We start from the raw sequence: 22,673 nt of genomic DNA on the forward strand, positions 1-22,673 counted from the left end.
CAAGATCTAGAGGGCACCACGTTGGCTGGTCCTGGGTGACACTGTCAGCAGTTCCCCTGGAGATGTCAGGGGTTGAACCTGGGCCTTCTGCATGCAAGACAGAAGCTTTACAACCAAGCTGTGGTCCTCTCATTAAATGCAAAGTAAGATTCTAGTCATCCTAGTTCTGAATAAAAGGCTGAATTAAACAGGAGGCTGCCTTATACTGAGTCAGACCATCCGAGTCCATCTAAGTCAGTATTGTCAGCACTGGTTGACAACAGCTCTGCAGGATTTCAGGCAGGGGACCTTTCCAGCCCTTCCTGGAGATGCCATTGGGGATTGAACTGGGGGCCTTATGTGCACAAAACAGGTGCTTACCACTGAGTTGAAGGCTCAATACCTGAAATCACAGAATAGCAAACTGCTATTACAAGTGCAGAAAGAGGGAGCAGTAAACAAGTAGACATTGTTAGGGGGTGGGAGAACCTTTTACACTGGCTCTTCTTACATTACGGAGTCATAGAATGCAGGAAAACAAGTTCTAGCAATCAGATCCTAGTAATCTGGTTGTCATTCTGCACCCTTTCCTGCTTGCAATTCTTTGGCAAAATACTATGAATTCTCGTTCTGGGAAATAATATAATAGCTTTACCCGAAGAAGCCTCTCTTTTGGATATGTATTAAGGGGAATGTTCCAAGAAAATTGGCAGGATTTGGGCTGTGCTGTTTGCAGAGCACTGCATGTTCCCTCGTCCTTGGTTTCTTCGCCCTTTGTTCGCCTTTGAGGACGAGAGGCATTGGCGTGACACACTGTTCTCCCCATTCCCCTGAGAGTAAATGCCATCAGAACTCCTTACGGCAAAAAAGAAGAAAATAAATAGAAGGAAAAAAGAGGAAAAAATACACCCTCAGCTCTTTCAGAACGGTCTCTGGTGTCCTGAGAAATGACAGGTAAGATTCCAACCAGCACTTTTCTGGCTCAGGGTTCTTGGTGTTATAACACTGGCTACACACACACACACACACTATATAATATTGTAAACAACCATCAGCAATATTATAATACACAACAGCAAAGGAAAGGAATGAAGGAGTCCAGGTCTGGAGGAGGAATCATTGGCATACTGGACACAGAATATCAAAACAGAAGAGTGTAAAAGTGAACTATTAGGAAAGAGTACCCTGTCCCCCAAACACGAGGGACTCGGGAGCCGTGACATGCAAATATGCCAATTTCATGCTCTGTCAATTTCTCATTTCCCCCCCATTTTAAATTCAGTTCTCCACATTTCCACATCAGTTTGTGACTTTAAAAAAAAGTCATGAAAATTCATCAGCATTTTAGTGCAAATTTAACCTAATACATCTTCAGGAAGTGATTTCTCCTAACATATTGCATTTTGTTATGTCATTTTCACTATTATAAGCATTGATATGTGCACTTTAGCCTAATGTAGTGCATTTTTGTAACACATTACTTACCGGTAGGTGGATAACTTTGCTTCAAGATTCAGAGAACTGTACATTTTAAAGGATGGCCGATTCTATGGGTCATCTACAGGTCCCAGGATTATTTGCAAGAAGCCATGACTGTTTAAAGTATTATAAATGTGCTTCATAAATTCATTATGTGACCAATTTCTACCGTACTCCAAAATAAATCCCATTGAATTCACGGGCTGACTTCCAGGTAAGTGGGGTTGGTACTGAAACGTATGGGTTGCATTTAATAATAATAATAATAATAATAATATTTATTATTTGTACCCCGCCCATCTGGCTGGATTTCCCCAGCCACTCTGGGCGGCTTCCAACAGAAACCAAATACAAAAATATCAAACATTAAAAACTTCCCTAAAAAGGGCTGCCTTCAGGTTTTTTCTGAATGTCAGGTAGTTGTTTATTTCCCTGACCTGTGATGGGAGGGCGTTCCACAGGGCGGGCGCCACTACCGAGAAGGCCCTCTGCCTGGTTCCCTGTAGTTTTGCTTCTCGCAGTGAGGGAACCGACAGAAGGCCCTCGGCGCTGGATCTCAGTGTCCGGGCTGAATGATGGGGGTGGAGACGCTCCTTCAGGTATACAGGACCGAGGCCGTTTAGGGCTTTAAAGGTCAGCACCAACACTTTGAATTGTGCTCGGAAACGTACTGGGAGCCAATGCAGATCTCTCAGGACCGGTGTTATGTGGTCTCGGCGGCCACTCCCAGTCACCAGTCTAGCTGCCGCATTTTGGATTAATTGCAGTTTCCGGGTCACCTTCAAAGGCAGCCCCACATAGAGCGCATTGCAGTAGTCCAAGCGGGAGATAACCAGAGCATGCACCACTTTGGCGAGACAGTCCGCGGGCAGGTAGGGTCTCAGCCTGCGTACCAGGTGGATCTGGTAGACAGCTGCCCCGGATACAGAATTAACCTGCGCTTCCATGGACAGCTGTGAGTCCAAAATGACTCCCAGGCTGCGCACCTGGTCCTTCAGGGGCACAGTTACCCCATTCAGGACCAGGGAATCCTCCACACCTGCCCTCCTCCTGTCCCCCAAAAACAGTACTTCTGTCTTGTCAGGATTCAACCTCAATCTGTTAGCCGCCATCCATCCTCCAACCGCCTCCAGGCACTCACACAGGACCTTCACGGCCTTCACTGGTTCTGATTTGAAAGAGAGGTAGAGCTGGGTATCATCCGCATACTGATGAACACCCAGCCCAAACCCCCTGATGATCTCTCCCAGCGGCTTCATATAGATATTAAAAAGCATGGGGGAGAGGACAGAACCCTGAGGCACCCCACAAGTGAGAGCCCAGGGGTCTGAACACTCATCCCCCACCACCACTTTCTGAACACGGCCCAGGAGGAAGGAGCGGAACCACTGTATAACAGTGCCTCCAGCTCCCAACCCCTCTAGCCGGTCTAGAAGGATGTTATGGTCGATGGTGTCAAAGGCCGCTGAGAGATCCAGCAGAACTAGGAAACAGCTCTCACCTTTGTCCCTAGCCCGCCGGAGATCATCGACCAGCGCGACCAAGGCGGTTTCAGTCCCATGGTGAGGCCTGAATCCCGATTGGAAGGGATCCAAATGGTCCGCTTCTTCCAGGCGTGCCTGGAGTTGTTCAGCAACCACCCGCTCAATCACCTTGCCCAAGAATGGTAGATTTGAGACTGGGCGATAGTTGGCCATATTGGCCGGGTCTAAAGATTTTTTTTTAAGAAGCGGTTTAATGACCGCCTCTTTCAGCGGGGCTGGGAAGGCTCCCTCACAGAGGGAAGCATTCACCACCCCGCGCAGCCCATCGCCCAGCCCCTCCCGGCTAGCTTTTATAAGCCAGGATGGGCAAGGATCAAGGAGACAGGTGGTTGGTTTCACTCGTCCAAGCAGCCTGTCCACATCCTCGGAGGTAACAGACTGAAATTGATCCCACGCAACTGGACTAGACAGGACTCTGGCACTCTCCCGCCCTGGCCCTGCTCCCACGGTGGAGTCTATCTCTTTCCGAATCTGAGCGATTTTATCTGTAAAAAACTTTGCAAACGCATTGCAGGAGATCTTGGGGTCCCTACCAGGCCCCGATGACGAAGGTGGCTCCGATAGATTCCGAACCACCTGAAAGAGTCTCCTGCTGCTATTTTCCGCAGATGCAATAGAGGCGGTGAAGAAAGTCTTCTTCGCCGTCGCTATCGCCACTTGGTAGGCTCGACGTTGAGCTCTAACCTGTGTTCGGCCGGATTCAGAATGGGTTTTCTGCCACCGGCGCTCTAGCCGTCTCAACGATTGTTTCATCGCCCTCAGCTCCGGGGAAAACCACGGGGCTGTCCGGGCTCCATGCAACCGGAGAGGGCGCTTCGGAGCCAAACAGTCAATAGCCCTGGTTAGCTCCACATTCCAGCGGGCCACCAGGGAATCGGCTGAAAGGCCATCAACATGGGATAAAGTATCCCCTACCACTCTCTGGAAACCATTTGGATCCATTAAGTGGCGGGGGCGGACCATCCGAATTGGTCCCACCTCCCTGCAGAGGGGAAGGGTTGCGGAGAAGTCCAGTTGCACCAGGAAGTGATCTGACCATGGCACTTCTTTAGTTTCACTTTTTTTAAATAATAATAAAGTTCTATTAAGAGCATACCAATTGAAAATAGTAAATTAGTTATAGCCACTCATTTAAATGTGCTGTAGCCACTGCTAGTCCTACTCAGAGCAGGCCCACTGAAAATAATTGACATGACAAAATTAGATCCATTTCATTTAAAGGGGTTCTACCCTTGAGTTGAACAGAGTTGGGTGCAACCTAGTGGGCCTCCTCTGAGTAGAACTAATATTGGGTACAACCCTAAGTCTATATATTATATTATTTTTGGCATTATAGAAGCTGCTGCCTTTGATGTGCTTGCAAATTACCCATAATATAAATGGCAGCAGCAGAAGCATCACTTAAATCTTTTTAAACGTTTTCTTTCCAGCTTAAAAAAAAAGTAGTAAAATGATAATATGCTGATTCCATCTGGACCCTAGAGTCCAAAGAAAAAATTCAAAGTCCGCCCAAGAGGCCCCTGAAATCATCCTGTACGCAAATATTTCTATATATATATCCGCCTGTGTCCTCATTGGCAATATCACATGGTCCTGGAAGGGATCACAGATACAAGCCGTGGAACATTAACAGTGGAGCCTCAACAAGATTGCACATTGACTACGCTTCCCTTACCTCCTGGCTGAACTTCTTGCTTTGCCTTCGATGGCATCCATAACCCAGGAACAGATCCATAAGGTAAGGAGTTGAAACGACAACAAGAAAAGGTGGATAAAAATGTGTGTGCCCTGGTGAGTCGCTTCGAATTAACAAAGCTTTCCGCTGCTCCCCCCCACCCCCACCAGCCACCCTCTGAAATTGGATTGAGCAATGATTAACTCAATGAATTTATCTCTTGTTTTTGTGCACCTATATGGAGAAACGTCCTGCCATGACTTGAAATATATTGTTGGCTTTTTGCATACCCTTTCTTTTGATCCTTCTCATTCGTCCCCTGATCTTTCTCTTTATCCGTTGCCTCTCTTAAAGTCTGAAAATCCGCCTCTCTTTATCCATAATCTCCTTGGGCAATGTGTTCTCCAAAGCAAGCAGGGACTTCATTCCAGGGGGTTGTTGCTGCGTTGGTGCTGCAGGTTAATTTCCTTTTATTTTTCAATGATTTTTTTTTAAATTTTGTTTTATAATGTACAGAACGATTATAACAGACGAATAAATACAGTAGCAGAGCAGTTCAGTAACAAACTCCTGGTCGAGAAAGAATAAAGAATGAAAGTTGTCTTCATGTGAAGGAGGAATATATAACTGTTAGGCTACTTGATTGTCAAGTAGAGTTCCCAATTTCCCAGGCTTGTAACAGAGGTTGCGATGAAAATGATGGTTCCACTATAAAGGAATGCCAAATCATATAAAAAGGTTCTAAAGCCTATCAAAATCTCAAATTATGTGCAATTCCTTCACTATAGCTGCATTCCAGAGTGGTACCAAGTACCTAGTGTAAGATTTGGAGCTGTTTTCCATTCTGTTGCAATTACTATTTGAGCTGCCAATACCATATATAAGACAAATTCTTTCGACAATAAATCTACATTGTTATCCTCAACAATATCCAATGACATTAATTTTGGACAGCAACCAATAGTTCCTCTGATAATATTGATCATTTCTGTCAAAATTAAAGAATTATAAGGATCTTGAACCAACATACATTCCCATCATAAATGTGTTGTGGTTTGATTAGATCACTGGTCCCCAAACTAAGGCCCGGGGGCCGGATGCGGCCCAATCACCTTCTAAATCCGGCCTGCATACGGTCCGGGAATCGGCGTGTTTTTTCATGAATAGAATGTGTTCTTTTATTTAAAATGCATCTCTGGGTTATTTGTGGGGCCTGCCTGGTGTTTTTACATGAGTAGAATATGTCCTTTTATTAAAAATGCATCTCTTGGTTATTTGTGGGGCACAGGAATTCGTTCATATATATTTTTTTCCAAAATATAGTCTGGCCCCCCACAAGGTCTGAGGGACAGTGGACTGGCCCCCTGCTGAAAAAGTTTGCTGACTCCTGGATTAGATAGATAAGAAACAATGGCAAATTTGAATCAATAAAGCAGAAATCTCTCTTGATTTCTTGCTACTTCAGTGGGAATGTTTATCAGGCCAATACATATCTCCTAAAAGTCAGAGCCTAACATTATTGTGAGAAGGGGCCACCTCTAAGTATGATAGGAACTTAATTCTTCGGTCGAGAGAGCCCTATCCAGTGCTGCTGACACCACAGATTTAGGGGTTTTATTTATTTAATTTTATTTCAGTTTCAGGAGTCCCAGATCCCTCCCAGGGCTCAGAGCAAGGGAGAACAACAGATGCTTTTGTGCAACGAATGAGTAATTGGAAAGAGTTAAGACTTATTGCTCAAAGACCTAGAGCCATCACCAGCTGTATCAGATGATTCATTGAAAAAGACTCCAACATAACTCTATGGAGCACTATGATTTGTAGTACTGTCCAGCAGGGAATAGGGCAGAAATTTGTTTTGGTTCACATTTAATGATAAATTTACCCTAATTTGCACTTTCAGAAACTCTGTGAACTGAAATGCAGCCATCTTTTGAAATTTGTACTTCTCTGAATGTTGCAATGCTGCTTTTCAGCCAAGTCACGTGTAAAAAATAATAATAATGCACATACTGGGGTATAGCATGCAGAAAAATAAACATCCAAGTAAAAATAAAATACCCCACCCCTCTGCTTCTGTTAGGGGAAATGGCCTTCTTCGCCAAAACGTGTATAAATTGCACACGAAAATGTGCATGTTGGGGAGAGAGTCACACTGAAACACTGATGAATTTCTAGGAGGACTTTTTGAAAAAGTAAATAAATCATAAACCAATAAGGAAATGTGGAGAAAAGGGGGGGGAGAGAAACTGAGCAAAAGTGAAAACGCCAGATTTGTCTATCTCTTGATTCTAGTCATTTTGGTGATGGTGATGATCACAAATGTCCTCTCCCCTCCCCCAGTTCCGCCAAGATGGCTTCCTTGTTATTGACCAGTTTTTCAGCTCTGAAGTGTGTGAGGCCATGAAGGCCCAGATTCAAAAGATCATTGCTGACATGGACGTGCCTCCTCACTGCCGTACGGAGTTTTCAACCCAGGAAGATGAACAGCTCCAGGCACAGGTGCAGAAAATTAGCTTCAACCACATCTCCCACCACAGTCCAGGCTAGTACCAGGGAGACCCCAGGGTTCGAATCCCCACTTCACTGTAGTTTCACTGTAGATTCAGTTTCATTCATTTGTTTCTAATCCTTAGGCAGTGTGAGCTGTATCTGTATGACAACCAGCTTTTTTTTAAAAAAGAAAAGAATAAGATTTTTTATTTGTTTTATTGATTGCTGTTTGCAGCCCTGGGCTCCTTTGAGAAGAAGGATTGGATATACATTTAATAAAGGAATAAGTAACATGAAGTAATATGGCATCTCTATTTTGCTATTTGCATTTTTGAGGACAATATATAGTTGATGACAGTAATAATAATAATAATAATAATAATAATAATAATAATAATAATATGCTTCCAACAACTTACACTTTTTTCCGTCTTTCCTTTTTCACTATGCCAACCTCCTTTTGGGGACGGGGACTGGGGGGGAAGATGCAGGTAAACCCCTTTTTTTGCCATGCATACAGGATAATGGTCTGTTGCTGCAGAGTAACTCAGAAGAGCAGCCTCCCCCTCATCCCCAGCTTTTTGAACCATTAAGAGGCGGGGTGGCAGAGCAGTTGCTCTGTTGGATAGGAACCAGGGGGAGAGTTCAAATCCTTTCTCAGCCACACAGCTTGCTAGACAACCGTGGACCTGTTGCAATCTCTCAGTCTTAACCTACCTTACAGGGTTGCTGTGAACTTAAACAGTTGGAGACAGTATCATTGTGTGCTCCCTTGATCTCTTAGCTTAGGAGGAATATGGGATAAAAATACTATATTACTGAAGTAAAAACAATGCACTCACTCTGTGCATGGATGTACACTTGTGCAACAAAACTCCCCCCCCTTCTTCTTCTCCTCTCAGCAGCTTCCCCAGTCAGTTCTGTAGGGTTGAGGGAACCCCATAACATATTTAGGGGGTACATGTCGTGGGGAGAGGTGGGGAAGTTCCATTGCACAAGCATAAATCCTTGCACTGGTGGAAAGAGTTAGCGCTGCGTTGGAGACAACCAGATATATATTATAGAAGCATGCCTTTATCTAACTGAATAAAATTCCAATGCCAATTTGTGTGCTGCAACTGACAGCTGTTATCCAAATAACAGGATATTATGGGCATATTCAATTTCTCATTAATTCCTGAGGCTACAGTTTAGTACGCAGGGCTTACTTCTGAGTGAACACACATAGGATTAAACCATGACATGTTAAGTTTGTACAATCTCAAAGAATGAGGAAGGGCCATAGCTCAGCAACACAGTACCTGCCTTGCATGTAGAAGGTCCCAGGTTCTCTAGGTAGGGCTAGAGAAGGTCCCAATGGCATCTCTAGGTAGGGCTAGAGAGACTCCTGCCGGTCTATGTAGAGCATACTGAGCTAGATGGGTTAATGGTTTGACTTTGTTTAATGGCAGTTTCCTAAGTCTTTAAAAAATGGGTTATAGCTCTGTAGTTAAAGAGGCCACATAACTTCATTGCAAACAACATTTCTATTAGCTTATCATCATTTCCATATTTTATAATTTGTATTTGATTTGAGGGAGGAGCACCTTACAAACTGCATAAAATATTTTAAACAGCCTCAGTATTCATTGTGAGATGATAATATTTTTATTTTGGCCTCCCAACAGGGCAGCGCGGAATATTTCCTAACCAGCGGAGACAAAATCAGATTCTTTTTTGAAAAAGGTGTTTTTGACGGAAAAGGTAAGCATTTTCTAATTATTATTTTTTTAAAGTCTAGACTTTTAAAAAATGAAGTTAAAATAATAATACAGTAGGAAAGGTGAAGAAAAAAAGTACAAACCCCTCACAGGGTTAACAACCATTACCTCATGAAATAAAAGTAAAATTTCAATATACCAAATAAAGCCACATTTCATTGGTACTTGCCACCCCCATGATTGGTCTATCATATAAGTAGCAAATGACCCCAAAATGAAGGTGAAATCGCAGGTGCCTTTAATATATGACAGTTTCTCGGAAATGAGAATAAACATTACTCTGTAGAAGCAAATGTTTAATGAAAAACCAGAGGACTCCTTTCAGTCCTGTGATATGGCCAAACTATTTTGGGAGTGGGGATGGGGTCAGCTTTTGCGCCCCCTCCCCATAAAATTTTGTGAAGATTTGTTCATAATACAGTACAATAAAAAACAAACTAAACAAAAACAGTTACAGGTAGGTAGCCGTGTTGGTCTGCCATAGTCAAAACAAAAAATTCTACTGGAAGGAATTTATTTTTTATTTTTTGTTTAAACAAAAACAGAAACTGAAAAAAGAAAGGAAAATGCAGAGTCCTCTCTCAAAGGTAGCTCCTAACCCTTGTCACCCACAGAAAGGGGTGGACCCTCCCATCTCTCACCTGGGAGCTCCCCTTTCTTCTCCCAGCCTCTCACCTTGGGAGATCCTCCCTTGCCTGCTTCGCACACAGGGTCCTTCACCAGCCAGTCATCGCCTTCATGTGTGTGTAATCCCAGAGTAGAGGACACCAAGGAAAACAGAAAATAAGGACAGAATAAGGAAGATAAAAGGAAGTGAGAAATAGAAGATGGGGGGAAAGAAAATAAATAAATTAAAAGGGCTTCTGATTTTCCATATTTCTTCCTCAGAGGGTCGTGCAAACCGTTATAATTAATAATGCTTTTTTGTAGGATGGGGGGAGTGGGGAACCAAAGGCGGCAGTTGCTGAAAAAGTTTAGGAACTTTTCCTAAACTCATCTAAACTGATATAACCAGTGCCTTTTTTTCTGGGGATACACAGGGGTACACATGCCCCTAAACATTTTGTGAATTTAAGTTTGGCCTCATTAAGGGGCAGGATTTCAATATGAGTAGAAAAATGTGAGTACCCCTAAACATTTTTATTTTATTTTTTTAGAAAAAAAGCACTGGATATAACACATGTGTTATGTGATTTATCTTGCATTCAACATTTTTTATTTCCTAGGAGATTTTCTTGTTCCAAAGGAAAAAGCTGTTAATAAAATTGGCCATGGTAAGTATGAAAGAATGCAGTGTATGAAAATGATACACACTTGGGAATCCATTTCTCCACAAAGCATGTTGCAAAAAGCATTTTGCAAAAGCCAAGCCACGGACCCCCTACTTTTGAAAATTTTCATAACTCTATGGTAGTTACCTGTGCAAAGCATTTTTTTTTTTGAAGAAAATGTGGGGTAGCCTCTAATAAGAAAAGAATTTTAGGTGTGCTAAAAACAGACCATAAAATTTGTGATATTACCACAACGTGTCTATCCACAGACAGTAGGAAAAACTTGTCACCATTGTTCCATTACAATTGATTTTTTTTTAAGCAGTTGTGTCCCTAACTTGCAAGTGCTCTATATGCAGAAAACTTTTTATATGAGTATTCACACATGCTATTCCTTGCTTGTAATCTGAGATGGTACATCTTAGCAAAACTTTGCAGCATATGGTTCTGCTAAGTGAGGGATCTTGCACCTTCAAGACATAGGTGAAGGCTTGGTCAGGGCTTGATAACGTATTACTGAAGACTGAGTAGAAAACAGCTGGGATTTTGTAATGTTGGTAATGCTACTACTACTAGGTATCTGAAGAATGTAGGTATATGAAGAAGTGTGCATGCACACGAAAGCTTATACCCAGAGCAAACTTAGTTGATCTCTAAGGTGCTACTGGACAATTTTTTCAAAAATAATTTATTTAGTCCTCCTGTGCCCAAGTTTCATCCCTGGTGTAAAGAGATTAATTACCATATATACTTGAGTATAAGCCTAGTTTTTCAGCACATTTTTTGTGCTGAAAAAGCTGCCCTCGGCTTATACTCGAGCGAGGCGGGCGGTGGGGGCGACGAGAAAGAAGCCCTTTCTCTCCACCCGTGCCGCCACCCGCTCTCCCCAGTCAACTATTCCTTAAGAAGTGTACAAGAACGGCGGTTCTTACTCTCCCCAGGCAGCTTGTTCCATTCCTGAACTGCTCGCATAAATGCAAACTTGGCAAAGGAGGAAGAGGAAGGAGCAGCCCAAAGGGTGCTTTCGGGCTGCTCGTTCCTCCTCCTCCTCCACAGCGGCAAAGGTGAACCGGCTTATACTCGAGTCAATAAGCTTTCCCAGGTTTTTGTAGGAAAATTAGGTGCCTCGGTTTATATTCGGGTCGGCTTATACTCGGGTATATACGGTAAATACAGTACTTTTTTGGAGTGAGGTTTTTTATTTTTGCTGATTACCCAATAGGAACAACCAACTTTTTAATTTATTAAGATTCAGCTGTACATCCGTTTCCTCCCACCCACTATTGTATCCACATAGCTTCCCACAGAAAACAGGAAAACAACATCCACACCGGCTGCCTTTTGCACCACATAGGCCTGGGTGATGATGTACTGATAATATCTCCCAGGACTGGTATGCGGGGCATACTGCGATGGCTGCTTCACTCCGTGGTACAGTATATCGCAAGTGAAACCACCACTGCTCTTGGCTGCATCCAACAGGCGCTGGTAGCAGAGGGATTCAGGAGTGGGGGAGGTTTCACCAGCGATACACTGCTGAGTAAAGCCACCACCCCACTCTGTTCTCATACTGCCAGAGGGAGAAACAAGATACATCGGTTAGGTGCTGATACAGCTTGTTTCTCCCTCTGCTTCTTTAAACTGCTCAGCTGAGGAGTGCAAGGCTGCCCTTGCCTCAGCCAAGCACGTTTTACAGAGCCCCTGACCTGCCACCTGCTCACATGAGCCGGTGACGGGTTAGGGTGGGGGAGGTTTTCCATGAAAATGCTTCACTAAGGGGTGCACTGTTGCCCCTATCCTCAGCCGAGTGGAGCCCCCAGTCCACCACTTGCTCCTTCATCTGGGGGGCAGTAGGCCATTTCCATCCACCAGCTGAACAGTTCAGTAAAGCCCCAATGCACGTGAGCCTGAGAGGCACCAGGACTCGCTCACTGTGTAGGGTTGGGTCATGTATCTTGGCTGCTTCTTCCTTCTCTAAGGCAGGAATGACCGTGCAGGCTAATTGTTTCCCTTCGAGGTCCCTGGGAGTTACTATGGTGGCCTGATGGTTGTTGTCTTTCAGAGCCCGGAAGGAATTCCCCTGCTCTGCAGGTTTTGCCTTCCCCTTAGGAACTGTCACAATTTTGGTGGTTTTAGGCCTTGGGCGGAATCCTTTAGTCCATCAAGGGAATGGAGAGGTAGTGTGGTAACACACCCCTCCCATGGCAGTGTTGCAGTGCCCTGTTAGAGGGGGGTTGAGAGGAGAGTCACTGACCATAAGCGCTCAGTGGAGGGTCAAATTCCCCTCAGCAACAGGAAAAGGAGGGTAGCTCTGTAAACACACGTTTTGCAGTGTCCCTCATATTCCTGACTGACTCTGCCTAGCCACAGACCCCAACTAGGGGGCTGAGAGGGATACATGCCCAATGCCTACGCCAAGGTTTTACTACATCTTAAATTAATAAAGTTGTGGCCAATTTAATCCCATATCTATACTGTCTTGTGTCTTTATTGATTTGGGGCCTGGCTCCTGGGGAGCTGGGTCTGCTCCTGGGCACACAAGATATATATATATACACCGTGATATATCAGCATATATCACAATGTTGAAAATAAAGTATTGCCCGGCCCTAAATCATCAGAGGATGATCTGTTGTGCTAATCATAGTGGCAATATGCTTAACTATTTCCCCTGTGGGACTTCCAAGAGGAGACATTAATCCCAAACTCATAAGGCAAGATTCACTGAAAACCCTACCTACAAGCAGTGGGAGAGTCCTCTAAACTTGAAAGTTGTTGAAATCAATTAGAAGTTATTTTCAGTTTAAAAGTATATAACAAGGGGAAGGAATCCCTTACATTTAAAAAAACAAAACAATAATAAGCATTTGAGCTGTTTGCACTCCCCCCCTTCCCTCTAATCGCAAGAGCCCGTAGGAATTGTGTCAGAGGTTTGTGCCCAATCCTAGCTCACCTGCCATCCAGCAACTTTCCCACATGTTTCCCCCCCTGCCGGCAAGCAGGCGCTGGTCATGAGTAGAGGCTGGGTGATCCATGGAAGGCTTTAACTGAGCAAATTAAGTGAGCCCCTGGCAGGGGATGGTGCTGCAGACTCCCTGGGTGTGTTCTACGGACTCCCAGGGGTCCCAGGACCCCTAATTGGGAGCCACTGATGTGGACAATACTGAGCTGAATGAACCCAAATACCCTCCTTTACTATAAGACAACTTCCTATGTTCTGCAAATGTGTGCCTAATTTCAAACTGAATCATCTGGATTTCAGGCCCCAAAACTCATCAGCACACTTACCTGGTAATGCATTCCATTGAATTAAGTGTGATTTACCTCTAAGTCAAGATGCATAGGATTGCACTTTCATTGATGGACACCCTTCACTGCTGTTTTTTAAAAGGGTATAGGGATGTCCATTTCCCTTGATCAGGTAGGTGATTGGATGAGATACAGTAAGTTGCAACAGCAAAAAAGCAGGGACAATTTCTGCTTGCTTCATCTCTCCACCCCTCTTTTGCAGCGTTGCATGCATACGATTCCACCTTCAAGCAGATCACTCACTCCTCAGACGTGCAGGTGAGTTTGAGTGCCAAATGAAAGCCCCAAGTCCATTTAGACCACATTTCCACCCTGCATTTAAAGCCCCCCTTATACCCCTTTTAACAGTCATGGCTTCCTCCAACAAATCCTGGTAGCTGTGTTCAGGGTGCTGAGATTCATTAGATCATTCCCCATTCCTTTCCCAAAGCTATAGTTCCCAGAGTTCCTTGCGAAGAGGGGTGGATGGTCCAGCCACTCTGGGAACTGTAGCTGTGTGTGTAGAACAGGGGAGTTTTCTAGCAAGTCTCAGCACGCTGAACAAACTGCACCAAAAACCATGGCTACAGCAGTTACAAGGGTGCTGAGAGTTGTTAGGAGACCCCTATTTTGCACAGAGAGCTACAGTTCTCAGAGCAGTTTAACAATCTATCCCTCTTCCCAGGGAAATCTGGGATTTGTTGCTGGAGGGGAGATAGGGGGTCTCCTAACAACTCTCAGCACCCTTAACTAACTACAGCTCCCAGGATTCTTTACAGGAAGTCATGACTGTTTAAAGGGGCACCGTATGGTGTGAATGTGACTTTGGAAAGAACAATATGGGGAACTATTTATTCATACTCTTTCTGCTCCCAGGTTCACAGTAGCCTTATTTTGAAAGGAACTGAGCTACTGGTATGACAAAATCTGGCATGTAGTTTTGCTGGATAAACTTTCCCACCAATGACAGGTGATGAGAGGACAATGTGAATGTTGCAATATGTGGACGACCTGATTATAGTGGCAATTGATTATTCCACTTGTAAACAAACCACAGAGGATTTGCTTTACCTCCTTTGGGAGGCAGGTTATAAGGTATCAAGAAAAAAGGCCCAAATTTGTCTAAAAACTGTATCTGGGTTTTGACATCTCCCACCAGCAAAGAGCCCTGCGCCCCAAAAGAAAAGAAGCTATCTGCCTGATCAAGGAACCCATAAATCGAAGACAGTCGAGAGGCTTTTTGGGAGCAGCTGCTTTTTTTAATAGAATTTGGATTCCAGATTTTAGTAATATGGCCAAGCCTCTTCATGAGAGTACCCAAGGAGGAGACCAGGATCCCTTTGTGTGGGGACCTGAGCAGAAAAATGCTTTTAGTAGGCTTAAATAGAAATTGATGCAGGCTCCAGCCTTGGGTCTCCCAGACCCTGGAAAGTCCTTTACCCTATTCACCCATGAAATGAAAGGAGTGGCAGCAGGTGTACTCATGCGGAAACTGGGAAGCTGGCAACGGCCAGTGGCCTACCTGTCTAATCAGCTTGGTGCAGTTGCCAAAGGATAGCCCCCATGTTTAAGAGCAGTAGCTGCAACCGCCACACTTGTAAAGGAGGCAGATAAGTTTGCCTTTGGACAGGAGATTAATATTTGTGTACCCCACTCGGTAGATGGGACGCGGGTGGCGCTGTGGTCTAAATCAGTGTTCCTCAACCTTGGGTCCCCAGATGTTTTTGGCCTACAACTCCCATCATCCATAGCTAGCAGGAGCAGTGGTCATGGATGATGGGAGTTGTAGGCCAAAAACACCTGGGGACCCAAGGTTGAGGAACACTGGTCTAAACCATAGCCTAGGGCTTGCTGATCAGAAGGTCGGCAGTTCAAATCCCCATGTCGGGGTGAGCTCCCGTTGTTTGGTCCTAGCTCCTGCTCCATCTATCAGTTCATAAGAACATCAAAGTGCAAATAGATAAATAGGTACCACTCCGGCAGGAAGGTAAACGGTGTTTCTGTGTGCTGCTCTGGTTTGCCAGAAGCAGCTTAGTCATGCTCACCACATGACCTGGAAGCTGTCTGCGGACAAACACCAGCTTCCTCAGTCTATAGAGCGAGATGAGCACGCAACCCCAGAGTTGTCTGTGACTGGACCTTAATGGCCAGGGGTCCCTTTACCTTTACCTCACTCGGTACTTTCTCTTATGGAATACAAAGGCAGTTACTGGCTATCCAATGAGAGGATGGCAAAGCACCAAGGACTCCTCTGCGAGAACCCTAGACTGCATTTGCAAGTGGTTAACGTTTTAAACCCAGCCACTTTGCTGCCAATATCAGAGGGGGGATGCTCATGAGCCACATAATTGCCTTCAAGTGATGGCTGAGGTTTACTCCAGTCGACCAGACCTTAAAGATGAGCCCCTGAAAAACAGTGATGTAAGTGTTCGGCCATCTAGTTTCCATTGGTTGAATACAGTATGCTGACACACTGGAAAATGACTAAAGGTCCCAATGTTGTACAAATAGGTGTGACTGCTCCAAACCTTCAATGGAAAACTTGTTCCTCTTTGCATCTGACTGTAAGGAATCTCCTACTCTGAAAAATTGTAACAGAAGAGGAAGAGAACATTTAAATAATTTAATTACTGCCTCTGACAGCTTCCTTTATATGACTTGCATTGTTATAGTCCAGTGGTTCCCAAAGTGGGCAGTGGAGCTACCTGGGGAAGCGCAAAGAGACAAGGGAGTGGCAGCCGGGGGGGGGGGGAGGGCGCTGGAGGTGCAAACAACTTCAAAGCGCTTTTATTACTGCATCAAGTCCTTCTGTTTTGTTGAATTAATGAAACTAAATAGCTTTAATTGGGTTTCAAATAAATGTGCAATTAATTGTTACTGTTTTGAATTTTATTGTGCTGTTATCTTCCTGCTAATCTGAAACATGCTTTTTGGGGGATAGCGTAGGGGACACCAGGGATGAGTTTATGGAACCAAGCGGGCAGTGCCCCCCAAGTTTGGGAACCACTGGTCTAGTCCACACTGCACCTTGAATCACACTATGCAGTGTCTGGGCCTGGACCCTGCACTCATACATCTGAGGCCCTTCTTTGGGTGCCTCCTCCATGAGAGGTCTGGAGAGTGGCAACATGAGAACAGGCCTTTTCTGCGGTGGCTCCGTGTCTGTGGAATGCTTCCCAAAGGGAGACACACCTGGCGTCATCATTACATATCTTTAGGTGCTAGACAAAAACTTTTTTTTTCCAACCAGGTGTTCAGCTGATTAACACCCTATGGCTTTTTAAGTGTAGTGGTTTGTTGTTTTTTAGAGGGTACTGTTTTTCTTTTTGTATTCTCATTTTGTATTTTTCTGTTGCAAACCGCCTTGGGATCTTTGGATGAAGGGAAGTATACAAATTTTAATACTAATAATAATAAGGTATGAGTCCTGTTTCTTTCCATCAGGCACGGAGGGTTGTTTTTGGTAAGGACATGTTCACTTACCTGTCTTACTATCTTTTTTCCTGTATACTTTATTTCCCTTTTGCAATATGCCAAACTTCATAAATAACTATATGAGGAGGAATGAAGTTCTCAAGCCCCCAAAGAGAGAGATGTACCTTTGTTTGTTGCTTTGTTTGATTATATTTCTGGTCCCTAAATATAATATGAAGAGCTGAAGAATATTTACATGTTATAGCTATTAAAACCAAATCACTTTTTAAAAACTATTTCTGATTGTTAATACTCTCATTTCAAAAGTCACTGTTTGTGTGAATGGATAATGGAGTTGGAGCCAATGAAGTTGGAGCCATTACAATGAATGGACCTCAGTTAGTCATGCCCATTGATTTCAAGGGGTATACACTGAGAGTCCCAATATTTTGTTACCTGCTTCTTTGTAGTTTGCTAGCTTAACAAGCCCGCTTCATAAACTATGGTTTGAAGGTGACATATTTTGAAACTGACCAGTTTGTAAAAAAGCCACAACCTGCACTTCAGACATAACTACAAGCAGAGTTTAACAGAAACTGAAAGTAAGTTCCCAAAAATCTCTTCCTGGCTATGTGGAACTAAGTGGTGTGTAGGCACGAACCTGAGGCTAGTTATAGCTTGCACATGTCATGACAAACCATATTTCATCATGATGTGTGAACTACTATTTTTATCTAATCTTGTGCAAATTTTGGGATATTTTTCAGGTACTGGTAAGAAAACTGGGCTTTGAAAACCCAGTGGTGGTGCAAAGCATGTACATATTCAAGGTATTGTAACCTTTAACTCTGCTTATTAACTGAATTAATGAATTAAATGCATTAATAGGACAATCTTTTTGTATTTTCCTCCTCAATAAAATGGTGTTTCCCCCCCCTCGTTTTCTAGCAACCTGGCATCGGCGGTGAAGGTGAGGTTCATACTCCCTATTTCTACAATGAAAGTAGTTCTGAATAAAGGGCTGGATTAAACAGGAACAGAAGAAAGTCAGACAATTGGTTCGTCTAGCTCAGTATTGTCTACACTGACTGGGGGTACTGTAGCTCTCCAAGGTTTCTGGAAGGGAACATTCCCAGGCCTACATGTGGTTTCCATCAGGGATCGAACCTGGGACCTTCTTCCCTGGCCCTTCCCTACAAATTAAAGTTCCAGACCTCATGGTTCTAAATAAAGGAAATAAGCTGTTTTATACTGAGTTAGACCATTGAGCTATCTGGCTCAGTACGGTCTACACTGGCTGGCACCACCACCACAAGGATTTCAGACTGGGGTTGTTCTCAGTCCTATCTGGAGATGCTGGGGACTGAACACTCCTTCTTGTGTTGCACCACTCTCTGGCCAAGCTGAGTGCCCTCCTTGAATGCTTTTGGAGGGCACACATGGACCTGATCATGTATTTTGCTTTTGTATGTTTATGTACAAACTAGCTTACTGTGTAAAGCTAAAATTTACTCCACGAACTTTTGCATCTGGCCCTGACCACTCCTTGCATATGGCACCCGAAAGGTTTGTCCAGAAGAGAACATAGTGCTCCCTTCATTTGGGAGTTGATGGACTTTTGATCTGATGTAGCAAGGCTCTTCTTATATATAGGCTTTTGGTTGTTTGGCCAAATATTGATTTTGGTGAGGGGCACATACACAGCTCCTGATAATCTGGTTTCAGTCTAAATCAGTGTTTCCCAAACTTGTCTCTCCAGCTGTTTTTGGACTACAACTCCCATCATCCGTAGCCACCAAGACCAGTTGTCAGGGATGATGGGAATTGTAGTCCTAAAACTGCTGGAGACACAAGTTTGAGAGACTAGGGTTCATTCCCCCACTCAGCCATGTAGCTCACTGGGTGTGACCTTGGGCCAGTCATGGCCTCACAGCCAACCTACCTCGCAGGGTTGTTGTGGGGATGAAGTGAGGAGAACTGTGTACTTCACCTTGGAGAAAAAGGTGAGGCATAAATGCAATAAATAAATGAATAAATAAATAAATGCGAGCACATCTCTTGTTACCTGCTGTCACTAACAAGCCAAGGATATAATAGACCAGTGGCATGGTTATTAGCGAGTGCTGAACTCTTGCACTGCTTTGAGGCTGCAATTCAAGTCAGCAGCGTCCCTCTGCAGTATTACTGTCATTGATAATGTTACAGTCAAGGGAAGGGCAAGTCCATGGAAGAGGAAGGACGGGAAGTTGTTTACCTTGCAGGAAAGGCCACTTTGCCTTTTCTACCAAGACTTCTCTGCGTGATGTCTGCATGATCTGACAGGGGATAAAGTGAACATTGCATGCAGAAGTTTCCCCGGTTCAGGCTGGGAAAAGCCCCCTGCCTGGAATCCTGTAGAGCCATTGCTGCCAATAAGTTTGAATAATACTGAGATAGATGGACCAGTTATATGACTTACAGAATTACAGAATCATGGAACAGTAGGGTTGAGAGGGACCCTCAGGGTCATGTAGACCAGCTCCCTGCAATGCAGTTATCTCAACTACAGCATCCCTTACAGATGACCATAGAATCACTGCTCAAAAACCTCCAGTGAAGGAGAGTCTACCACATCCCGAAGGAGTTTGTTCCATTGTCAAACATCTCTTATTATCAGAATGTTCTTCCTGGTGTTTAGCTGGAATCTCCTTTATTGACTGAGGGTTGGATAAAACCTTTGTCTAGTGTGACATTCAAGCCAGCTGTTTGCATCTGTGCGATCTGTTGCTTCCAGTGACGCCACATCAGGATGCCACTTTTCTACATACGGAACCTTTGGGGCGAGTGATCGGCCTCTGGATAGCCCTGGAAAATGCCACTCTAGAGAACGGCTGTTTGTGGTTCATCCCTGGCTCTCACACAAGTAAGAAATTAGTAGCATGGCATTTGATTTGATAGGAAAGCAACTGTAGACGGACAACATCTGGTTGCCACCACATTGGCTGCCCTTGCTACAGCTTCATTTGGCACAACAGTGGTACATTTGGCACGTGCCCTCAGCCCTGTTACTGTCCTTCAGTAGCTCTTCTGCCTATCCTGTCCCGAGGAGCTTCTTCCTCTGGCAGGCTGGTTGCTTGGCCCCTCTCCCCTCATCAGCAAACGAGCACTGCTAATGAGAGAGTACAGGCATGAGTGGGGCAAGTGGGATGCTTGAAAATCCACCAAAGGGGAGAGCTGGGCACTGGATGTTTCAATGCCCTGCCTTTTGATTGGCAGGCCAGCACAGGGACACAAAGTGGAAGTATGGCTTGGAGACGGCACCCTTTTGAGGAATGTGGCAAAGGAGGAGGCAGAACTGAGCTGCCAGGTTGGAGAGAGGCTGTGATGCAGCCCAGGACCAGCAGAGACAGGGTGCACAGCTAACCAGCCAGTGGTTGGGGAGGACTTAGTGGGGCCTCTATCTGTAGCTACGTAGGCAGGTTGACTGCCCCTAGACATGGAGGCTCTGCTGCTGGCTGCCCTGTATGACAGGCAGGGCGTCGTGTGGCCATCTGCCACAGATTGCAAATTGGGCTAGAATTATGATGATGATGATTCTACATTGCTTTTTTTATATTGACAGGGACTCAATCTCCCCACAATCTAACAATTGTGTATTTAATTACATATGTATTAAATATATTAATTGTATTAAATAATATTAACTATATTATAAACACTTTAGTTTATAAACATGGAAATTTAAATCAGTGTGTGGCCGGCAGGTTCTGTGTCAAACTACTATTGCAGCCCACTTGGTCTGAGAGGCTGGACCTAATAATAATAATAATAATTTATGATTATTATTTATACCCTGCCCATCTTGCTGGGTTTCCCCAGCCACTCTGGGTGGCTTCCAACAGAATATTAAAATGCAACAATCTATTAAACATTAAAAGCTTCCCTAAACAGAGCTGCCTTGGCCTAGAGTATTGCTTTGCTTGGAGAGATCTTGCCAGGGTATCTGTGTACAAGACACAAGTCTGTCAACATGTCCTCCTTGGCACTTTCTGTGGCATCCTTCACATTTCCAATGTGCTGTTTTATAGGTGGGATCACTCGGCGGATGGTCCGTACTGCCCCAGGCACAATCCCCTGCACAAAGTTTGTTGGCTCTGAGCAGACGTACGATGACAGGCAATTCATCCCAGTGCCTGTTGAGAAAGGTAAACTTGACAACAAGGGTAATCATTAAGAGGAATATAGATATTAACTGCTGGGCATCATGCCACTAACACAATGTAGAGAAGACAGGGGGATGTTCAGGTAAGCATCTCACTTTCCCTTCTTTGCTACACAACAAAGGTTACCTCAGGTTTTGATTCAGATACAATAGACAATACTAGGCTAGGGGTAATGGTAATGTGACTGGTGATTTGACTTTGCAAATTCATGCACTCGCTTGGTATGACAGTGTGTTGCTTTTAAATCACAAAATAGGTGGCCTCATTCTGATCCATGGTGAGGTTGTCCATAAAAGTGAGCCAAACCTCTCTGAAAAGTCCCGCCACGTCTACACTTTCCATATCATGGAGGCCAAGGACACGGCTTGGAGCCCAGAGAACTGGTAGGAAGGAGGCTGCAGATCAGAGAACACTTTGCAATATAAAAGGGACCTCGGAGGTGATCAGTTGCTAAGCACTATGCACTTGCCCCCACCACAACAGCTTTCAAATCTTAGGAGAAAGGCTGCAGCTCAATGGCAGAGCATCTGCTTTGCATGCAGAAGTTTCCAAGGTTCAATCCCCAGTAGCATCTCTAGGTAAGGTGGGGAGGGGTGGGAAGACCTCCCAGCCTGAAACCCTGTAAAGCTAAGAGTCAGCACAGACCATCCTGAGCTAGATGGACCAAGGGTCTGACTCAGTATAAAGCAGCTTCCCATATTCCTATGTAAGCCGGCCCTTTTCCCAGAAGGGAATGTTCTCATTGGGTCAAAAAAGGTTCCCTAACCCCACCTTCCTTTGGGAGATTTAATTTCCATGCATGTTGTGCTCTAGCTAATGTGTTAGTATTCCAATATATCATACCTTTTTTTCTCTTCTAGGCTTCAGCCAACCCCTGGGTTGCCTTTCCCCTCTTTGTACACAAAAAACTAACAACTGGAGTGCAAAGTGGTGACTGACCAGCCCATGCCTCGGAGTTCACTGACAGCTACTTTTTCTTTTTAAAGAATCTAGCTTTGTGATTTCTTGTTTCCTGTATCGTTTCATCTTTAACGTGGAATATAACTCTTCTGGGCAGGGTGGGAGAATCAGTGCAGTGCTTAGCGCTAGATTGGGGAAGACCCAGGTTCTAATCTCCACTTGGTGTTCTTGGGCCAATCACATACACTCTCAGCTTAGCCTACCTGACAGGGATGTTGTGAAGATAAAAGGATGGGTGTGTGTGGCAGGGAGGAGAAAACCACATATTGTGGAGTTGTATCCAATGGTAGTCCAACTAGCCTAGATCTACTGGGTTGTATCCAATGAAGTTCTACTCAAAGTAGGCCCATGGAATTTAATTGACCTGAGCTAGTCATCTTCATCCATTTAAAAGGCCAGGACTATAGAAGGCATTGAAATGGATGAAAGTGACAAACAGAGGCATTCATTTCATTGACTCTCCTCTGAGTAGAACTTTGTCAGAGACAACTCTCTGTCTCTTATTCCTTGGAGGAAGCCTGGAATACAAATGTAATAAGTAAATAAGATTTGTATAAATGATGGAATATAATTACACTAAATAGACTGGCAGCACCAAATAAATCTTT

The 22,673-nt window shown here is 44.3% G+C and overlaps 1 protein-coding gene across 3 annotated transcripts; it reads left to right on the forward strand.

Annotated features, from left to right (window-relative positions):
* Positions 1-858: 858 nt before the first annotated feature.
* Positions 859-22,078, forward strand: PHYHD1 (phytanoyl-CoA dioxygenase domain containing 1). 3 transcript variants are annotated; one of them, XM_033137838.1, is made up of 11 exons: positions 859-933; positions 7,021-7,179; positions 8,838-8,913; positions 10,157-10,204; positions 13,713-13,768; positions 17,671-17,733; positions 17,852-17,873; positions 19,677-19,805; positions 20,971-21,087; positions 21,362-21,488; positions 21,966-22,078. In XM_033137838.1, exons 2-11 carry the CDS (start codon positions 7,081-7,083, stop codon positions 22,015-22,017), a joined length of 789 nt encoding a protein of 262 aa, XP_032993729.1. In that variant the 5' UTR covers positions 859-933; positions 7,021-7,080; the 3' UTR covers positions 22,018-22,078. The 3 variants fall into 3 exon arrangements, with proteins under 3 accessions (XP_032993729.1, XP_032993727.1, XP_032993730.1); XM_033137836.1 differs by lacking the exon at positions 859-933 and adding an exon at positions 4,449-4,740; XM_033137839.1 differs by lacking the exons at positions 859-933; positions 7,021-7,179 and adding an exon at positions 4,449-4,740.
* The last annotated feature ends 595 nt before the right edge of the window (positions 22,079-22,673 follow it).

This window comes from Lacerta agilis, chromosome Z (genome assembly GCF_009819535.1).
Source record: "Lacerta agilis isolate rLacAgi1 chromosome Z, rLacAgi1.pri, whole genome shotgun sequence".
NCBI classification, from domain to species: domain Eukaryota; kingdom Metazoa; phylum Chordata; class Lepidosauria; order Squamata; family Lacertidae; genus Lacerta; species Lacerta agilis.

What these genes read in the sequence shown, in the direction of transcription:
- PHYHD1 (XM_033137836.1), top strand. Translation starts at nt 4,708, where the DNA reads ATGGCATCCATAACCCAGGAACAGATCCATAAG. An exon ending in CCCAGGAACAGATCCATAAG is followed by an intron (nt 4,741 to 7,020) that starts GTAAGGAGTTGA and finishes CCCCTCCCCCAG; the next exon opens with TTCCGCCAAGATGGCTTCCT. An exon ending in AAAGCATGTACATATTCAAG is followed by an intron (nt 17,734 to 17,851) that starts GTATTGTAACCT and finishes CTCGTTTTCTAG; the next exon opens with CAACCTGGCATCGGCGGTGA.